The sequence below is a fragment of the Nanorana parkeri genome, unplaced genomic scaffold, assembly GCF_000935625.1.
Source record: "Nanorana parkeri isolate BGI_ZX_2015 unplaced genomic scaffold, ASM93562v1 scaffold1686, whole genome shotgun sequence".
NCBI classification, from domain to species: Eukaryota; Metazoa; Chordata; class Amphibia; order Anura; family Dicroglossidae; genus Nanorana; species Nanorana parkeri.
This window is the reverse complement of record NW_017307954.1, coordinates 42,979-51,585: the sequence shown is the minus strand read 5'-3', so window position 1 is coordinate 51,585 and position 8,607 is coordinate 42,979. Positions and strand designations below refer to the sequence as shown.

At 42.4% G+C, this 8,607-nt stretch overlaps 1 protein-coding gene across 2 annotated transcripts in view; it reads right to left on the bottom strand.

Moving 5' to 3' along the window:
* AKR1D1 (aldo-keto reductase family 1 member D1) overlaps positions 1–8,607 on the bottom strand; it is a 30,517-nt gene that overhangs the window by 10,588 nt on the left and 11,322 nt on the right. For both annotated transcript variants that reach the window (XM_018571131.1, XM_018571130.1), the window contains exon 2: positions 5,946–6,113. In XM_018571131.1, the coding sequence (XP_018426633.1) occupies positions 5,946–6,113 (168 nt within the window). The remainder of the gene's footprint in view (positions 1–5,945; positions 6,114–8,607) is intronic.

Below are 8,607 nucleotides of genomic sequence, written 5' to 3'. Positions count from 1 at the left end.
TTCTATTATAGTCTATGTTTCCATATTGGGGAGATTCACCCTCATGTTCTCATATAGGCTGATCTGTGTGGACTACATATCAGCATATACCTAGTCACATCCTTTAAAAATATGTCTTTCATATCTTTTATTTAGTACCTGAGGGACATTTATAGTCAAAGCCTGTTATATTGACTGGACTGGACATTTTGCATTGTTTTACGACAGCCATTATCACCTTTGTAAGTGATCAGCATTTATTGTGGTAATGAAGAGGTGCAGTGATGATGTATACAGGTGCACAATTTCATAACTCATATTGCTGGCTTTCTTCATTTTTTTTAATGAAGGTTTTATTAGGCCTGAAGCCTACAAATTCAAAATTTTCTCCAAAGGAAATCCAGTCTAACAGGATGTCAGACTGTAAACAGCTCAATAAACGTACAAGCCCATCGCAATCCTGACCGCATAAAACCCCAAATGTAGGGCGGGTGCTTAAAGTGACAGCAGATATAAGTCCAAAATACAAAAAAAAAGTCACAAGCACTCCAGCGTGTAGAATAGTCAATTAGGCCTTTGATGATGTGACACTATAGAAGTCAATAAATATTGACTATTCTACACACTGGAGTGCTTGTGACTTTTTTTGCATTTTAGACTGTAAACAACTCCCCCCCTCCCTGTCACCCATTGTAACACGATCACTAAAGACCAGCTTTGCCTTTGCACATAATACACCGTCGGGTGGGGTGGGGGACATATACACACACTGCTTGTACAGCACAGAGCCAGCCATTTCCATAAAGATATGAATAGGAAAGCTAACAAAAAATGTTTCTGTGTTCATATAAATCAACTACATATGTCCGCTTCATGTAGACTCAGTGTAAATTGCTGGCATATGTTTTTTTTTAAAATGCCTCTGCAAAGGTGGAAAATGGGCTTTAAACTAAGATGGTGTTCGAAGGGTAGCAAAAGAGAGGGCTGTCAGATTAGATGTACAAGATGTATAGGTTATGTTGATATCTCATGATGATATCATGTTAAGTGCACAGTGTAATTGTTATGTTTATATATTTTTATTTTGTTACTCTGAGTAACTTTACAAGCCTGCATGAATACATTTCTGACACGTTACAATATACAGCAATACAATTTTTTTCCAAAAAGCTCCATCATTTATCAATTACAGTTAGTCCTTGTGTGGGCTGAGATGATTGTATCAGTTTGCTGCAGGCAGGAGGAAGCATTTGCTCAGTCTCCTCTCCCCAAGTGATGCAACATTGTAACTTTGTAGCAATCACAAAGTGAGAGGTTGCAGCAGGGGGCAGATCTGTGACATTTGCAAACACAGCCAAGAACTGCAACAATTCCAGGATTTACATGATTGTGTAATCTTTGAGATGACATCTCAGTCCAGGAAGTAGATGAAGACCCTGGATGATGCCTGAACAAAAATGGCTCCGTCTTTCTGCAGATAAATATAGATGCAGGCACTGTCAGGGGGAGTACTGGGATCTCTGTGACCTGGAAGGGTTACACTTACACATTATTTATTGCACGTAACATGAAATATACATTTCATAACAGGTCCACTTTAATAAATAACAGTGTTCCTTTAAATGCTTGAAGGGCCTTTAATTTGAAGGGTATAACATTATGTCAGTGGGATTGGAACGGAGCAGAGTTTTTTTTGAAGAACATTGTACATAAGCTTCACAGTTATTTGTGTGTGTGGACAGAAGCCACGGAACAGAGCCAGGACAAATCTGGTGGGTCCCAAAGTTCCTGGAAGTAAAGAAGAGCCTGCCATAGACCAGAGGGACCAGCCAGGAAAGAACCAACATACTCCGTGTACACTTGGAATGGGCCGAGACCCAGCTATCTACTGACGCTCGAAATTCTACAGAGAATATTATATTACCCATCCGTTCGCTGGAATATCTTAAGCTTCCAAAATAACAGAAGTCGTTCCTAAATGAAAGAAACGTTGTCTCAGCCAAGAACAAATTTATTTTAGTACTTTGGGTTGATGATGAGGAGAACATTTCCCCTGTGCTTCATTAAATTGTAAATAAGGAAAAAGCTACGAAGTAGATGTACATGGAGTACATGGATATGGGCCCATAGGAGCTCAGTATCATCCCTTAAAGTGGACCTGTCATCAGATATACATTTTTATCTTAAAGTGTAAAACTGTTTTTTTGATAATGAATCCAGATCAAACTAATATACAGTGCTGTGCAAAAGTTTTAGGCAGGTGTGAAAAAAACGTAAAGTAAGAGTGCTTTCAGAAAAAAAATGTTAATAGTTTATTTTTATCAATTAACAAAATGAAAAGTAAATGAACAGAAGAGAAAATCCAAATCAAATCAATATTTGGTGTGACCACACTTTGCCTTGTTATAGGTACACTTGCACTCGGTTTTTGAGGGAACTCGGCAGGTAGGTTGTACCAAACATCTTGGAGAACTAACCATGGATCTTCTGCCTGAAATCCTTCTGTCTCTTTATGTAATCCCAGACAGACTCCATGATGTTGAGATCAGGGTCCGGTGGGGGCCAAATCATCACTTCCAGGACTCCTTGTTCCTCTCCTCACTGAAGATACCGTATTTTTCCGTCTATAAGACGCCCCTATGTATAAGACACCCCCAACTTTTCTTACCCAAAATTCCGAAAACAATATTTTAAATGGTATAATGCATCACGCTTACTCAATCACGTTATGCTCCGACATTACAGCTCCGGGCACTGGCTACACGCTCTCCCGAGCGTCGGCTGACGTCAGGTACAAAAGATTTATGATCGGATTACAGAGACAAGATAACAGTTTTCCTCCAAGCATAAATCTTTTACAGAGCCACTCTCCCCAGCAACAGCTGACGTCAGGTACAAAAGATTTATGATTGGAGGAAAACTTATCTTCTCTCTGCAATCCGAAGTTTCACTCGTGAGGCTACGGTAGTTTGCAGTGGTATCGGCACTTTCGGCAGTTTCGCAACCGCGGTTCTCCTCTAGGCCCCCGTGTATAAGACGCCCCTCTATTTTTAGGTAAACATTTTAATGAAAAAGTAGCGTCTTATACACGGAAAAATACGGTGGTTCTTAATGACATTGTCTGTATGTTTGGGGTCATTGTCCTGCTGCAGAATAAATTTGGGGCCAATCACATGCCTCACTGATGGTATGGCATGATGGATACGTATCTGCTTGTATTTCTCAGCATCGAGGACACCATTGATCCTGACCAAATCTCCAAATCCACTGGCAGAAATGCAGCCCCAGACTTGTGACCATGCTTCACTGTTGCTGCAGACACTCATTATTGTATTGCTCTCCAGCCCTTCATGAACAAACTGCCTCCTGCTACAGCCAAATATTTAAAATGTTGGCTTATTCAAGAGCTCCTGCTGCCATTTTTCCTGCTGCCTTGCGTCCAAAAAGTCATGCCTCCAACGTGGTAAACAAGGCAACTCAACTATGCACAAAAACATAGGCAGTGGGGTGGCGAAAAATTGATTTTCTCTTGTGTTCATTTACTTTCACCCTAGTGTGCCTTCTGGCTTCCTCAGGAGTGCCTCAAAATGTTCACACAAGTCATGCCTCTGTATGTGAAGAAGCCTCCTAATTTGAAAGGGTGACTGTAATGTTAAGGGTACTCTGATGTGAAGGGGGGAATCCCACTTTTTTGTGTGTTTTTGCATGAGGGTTCCCTCCTCAAAATCCCCACCAGACACGTATCTCATATAAGGGTTTGGTGTTGGAGATGATGACTCTAAGGGTCTCATTTCTACAATTTATTCACAGTTGTTGGATAGATTCCTGTGTAAATATCCTCTTCCCTATAAGCAAAACTATGGAGAAGGATTTGGGCCATATTTCAATATTCTACAAGCCATTCTGAATGTATCAGCCCCCTCACATAGGCTGACACAGCTTTTTATCTTACACCTGGTGTATCGTATGCTCAAGTTTTATTACAAAATTGGCCCCCGTTCTGATTCATGTTGCAGCAAATGCAGCCGGCCCCATGGCAATTTGATACATCTGCTATGGCGGCATCCTAAGCTCAAAAGATATTGAGCAGAGGTGAATGTTCCCATTAATATGGTCATGGTTATTTCCCTTACTGTTGACCCTCTTATTTATATCCTGGGACATTACAAATTATCCTACCTAGATTAATAATGATCCCTGGAGGTTGATAAGATTACTAGTTACTATGCTGCCCGCAGGATGTTAGCCATAAAATGGGTCTCCTCCATCCCATTCTAAGGAGGAATGGCTACAAGAATTAAGTAGGTCCATTGGAATTGAGAAGATACAAATTTCCTTCAAAATGATATGCGTAAATATGACCACATCTGGGCCTGCTGGAGGAATGTGATTGTTCATAGTGGAAACAAATGTTTATGCTTTGGCCCTTTTGCTTTCTTTTGTTCATACATGTATATCTCTAACTAGTCTCTATAAATAAGGTTGTCTCAGTAGTATGTTGGCATCACATCACAAGATAATGAATTTATACTGAATGAGCATCTCACTGTTGACATAAATCCAATGTTCACCTCACATAGCCGGGTTGAAAGCAATATGTAAAGAAACATTTGTAATGTTATCCTCACATCACAAGGTTAATGTTTGATGTCAATGAGTAGTAGTCGTCGTCAGATGTAATGTTAACTTCACATCACATGATTTAGCAATAGTTTGAAATAGGTTGTAGCAGTAGAGGGCAATTGTTTTAAAGTCACACCAGGCCCTTAAGGTCTGGTAAGAATTTTACGAAGGAACCACAAAAAATGAGGGGGGGGACATAGGGTCCCCCCTAAAATTCCATACCAGACCCTTCATCCGAGCATAGGCCTGGCAGGGCTGGAAAGGGGGGGACAAGCAAGCGCCCCCCCCTCCCTCCCACACCAGGCCATATTTTCCAGGGTGGCCCCTGGAAAAGCACCTTGTTCCCGTGCCAATGGGCACAAGGACCTCTTCCCCACAAGCCCAGGGGCGTTTATTGTGGGGTGTGGGCAGGGGGCTTATTCACATCAGGGTACCCCTTTAATAAAGGGGCACCCAGATGCTGCCCCCCCCTCGTGAATGAGTAAGGGGTTCTTGTACCCCTACCCGTTCACTAAAGGGTTAAAAAAAATTGTTATGAAAAAGTCCAGACTTTTGATAAAATCCTTTATTTGGAAAATTAACCAAAAAAATTGATCCACCGACGTAATCCAGTGTCAATCACGACATCCAGCGTTACCCACGACGATGATGACTCAACGAAATAAAAAATAAAACAATAAAAAATAAATAGAAATATTTTTTTTTTAAACAGACTGCCGTTCTGTCCGCTTGCGACGAACACCCGCCGCATAATGGCATTTTGACAGAGGGCGGCAAAACATAAACAAATGGGCAGAGCTAGTGGTGACAGCTAGCTCCGCCCAATTGTGTAGTTTGACATCATTTTACAGGTTAGCCATGATTGGGCAAAGTTATCATGACTTTGCCTAATCATGGCTCTTACAGAGTACGGCAAAGTTTTGCACCTGACCTGTGGTCAGTTGCAAGCCTTTAGCCAATTAGGGCTTCACAAGGCGCATTGCCTTGTGGGGCGTGAAGCAGTCGAACAGACCACGGAACACCCTTATAGTTTGTGTGTTCGGCGAACACACGAACTAACGATGTTCAATGTGGAACTCACGTTTGACTGGATCATAGAGCCCAACCCTACTGATAAGAAACATAAACACTGCTGGGAACTGCCCGGTGTCTTTGTCAAGCTATAATACAACACTGTTGGGTTTGCGACATACAAGTCTTTCTATGCTAATTGGTTGAAACATTGCTGGCTTCTTTTCAATCTTTCTAGTGATTTATTCTCTTGAATTACCAACTTGGATGAGTCAGGTATAACATTTCAGATGCTGTACAACACAAATAGTCGTACAGAATGTTCTACTTACTTTCCCGCAGTAAAAGATATCTTCTCTCTTAACCTTGCCCTCTGCAATCTTCTCACGGATGGCTTGCCCCACCTCATGTTCGTTGTAATAGACAAATGCCCCATCGATGTGCCGGTATCCGATATCTATAGCCAATTTAACCGATTCCAAACAGGTTCCTTTTGGGGTCTGAAAGAGAAGAGGAGGTGTGTCATCAAAAAATGTAAGTACACACGACTGGATCCTATCCTGCAGTGGCAGGCAGATCCCATCCAAGGCATCACCAGTCAAACTTTGTGTTAAAGTGACACTAAACTCAGGAGTTAAACCTTAAAAATGCATTCAAGTACCTTAACTATTAACAAAAATGTATCTTATTTGTGTATCACTCGGCTGTAGATCCTCAAATCATCTCTGAATTGGTGCCGACACTGTCCTTCCTTCTGGAGGGTGGCTACGTTTGTTCCCCATGGTCCCTATGTGTGTTGTAAAGTAGTCACCGCTCCAAGCTCACTCCCGTGATGGACTACAATCTCATGTTTAGTTTAGTTTAGTAATTTGTATTGAGATTGTAATCTATCACAGGAGCGAACTTTACAACACGCACAAGGACCATGGGGAACATCCGCGCAGGGGAAGGATGGGTTAGGAAAGCTCAGTGGAAGAGGATAAAAGAGGATAAATGCACTTTGTCTTAAACTGCACTTATGCCTTAGGACTGAGCTCTCTCTGTACCAATGTGATGCTCATGAGGCAGACAATATGCCCAGAGGATAATAATAGCGCAATGATATGAAGCGTCACGCGGGTTAAAGTTAGACAGGTCAGAATTCCCACTCATACGGTCACTGTGTAATCTTATAATAGCACCATTGTTACAGAGAGCTTGTGAAGGATTGCCACCATCCTCAGCTGCTTCGTATGTGATAAAATGGTTCACGTAGATATAAACCGCTCAATTCTGCCGAGAAAGGCCTTCCTTGGGTTTGTTTTTTTCAAAACACATCCTTCACATACCTTTTATAATTTATATAGCCCAACATTTTAGTTGAAATCAGATAAATATATTCCAGGTTCATCAAAACAAAGAGTGTGCAATCTTACAATTTATACAGCGGTGGAAAAGTCTGTCCCCTGGCCGCATGTTGCAGAGAAGGACCCTTGCTCTGGGTGTGAAAGCAGTGGTCTCTCTATAGAGGTCTGATGAGTCTGAGTTAGAGTTCTCCAATCAGCAGGAAGCATAAGCTTTGTAAATTGCATGCTGGTAGCAGACAGGCATTCCTTACCCAATATTTAATTTTGGCCTGACTAAAAAATATATTTGACATCCAAATATTAAAGCTGAAAACTCTCCATTGCAATATCCATCAGTATATACATACTGTATATACTATACATATATAGCATTATATTGTAGTATAAACTCTGCTGGACTTTTTTTCAGGGGCCCATATATTCCTCTATGGGTGCTGCAATCTTGCCCCTGACACCAAGATACAGCAGCGACTAGTGGGAAGGGTTACAGATGGAGATGAGCACTTAGCTCTTGACTTTTGACAAAAGGTCAACATTTGCATTTCAGTAACAGAAAAACAGAAGTTGAAACATCTGATGAAGAGGATTGTAAAGAAGGCCATACACGGTTCTGTTTTTTTTATTCAAGCCGCGGGCTGAACGAAAAAAATAGAACAGATTCCTCAATCAACACTTGTGATCATTGATCGAGAAATCTCCCTCTGTTTCTTTTGTATTCTGATGGTGGCAGCCAGCCGCTGTCAAAATACCCGAAGAGAGCGGGTAGCTCATTGGCTGCCGTCTCTGTTTGTTTGAAGATTTTCCGACTGGCTCCGTCGATCAGCTGATTGAGGGATGCTGGCCGAAAGGGCCCACTGTGCGAATTTTGGCAAGCTCCCGAAGAACCAGAAGAAATTTGCATAATGTGCCATAATGCCAGTTTAAAGGAGAACTATGAGGTGAGTGCTTTTCACTCACCTCATAGTTCTAGCCGACCTGTGACAATGAAACTGTCACAGGTCGGCTCAGTAGATCGGGAGGTGAGCGAACACATACCGGCGTTCGCTCACTGCTCGATCCTGTCACAGCTCTCTGCCGGGACAGGGGAGGGACTGGATTCACCCCTCCCCGCTCCGATCCTCCAGCGCTGACTGGCGGAACGGACGCGGGAGGGGGCGGGTACAGCTGGCTCTTGGGCTCTGTGGGGTCTCACCAGACTGGTTAAACCCCACAGAGCCCTGGTGAGACCCCACAGAGCCCTGGTGAGACACCACAGGCCTGAGTGGGGCCTCATATTTAGGTTTCGCCTAAGGCCTCGCAAACTCTAGAGCCGCCTCTGCCCCATAGTTCTCCTTTAAGAGGACCACTATATTTCCATGCTCAGGTTTTCTTTTGTTTGCAGCCTTGATTTAAAAAGAACTTTCTATTAACCCTCGTAGTGGGGCTACCCCCGCACTGCAAGGGTTAACTACTTGTTTAAAGTTATACTCATCTGAACCTTTAGAGCCAGCAATGTTCGCTCCAGCCGCTCATACAGATTTGTAATTTGATTGCTGCGAGTCTCAAGCCAACTAATCAGAAACCAAACAATGTGTTTCACAATCATATGATTACTGTGATGGTCAATCAAGGTGACCACATACATGCTGGAGGCTTGTATACAAATATA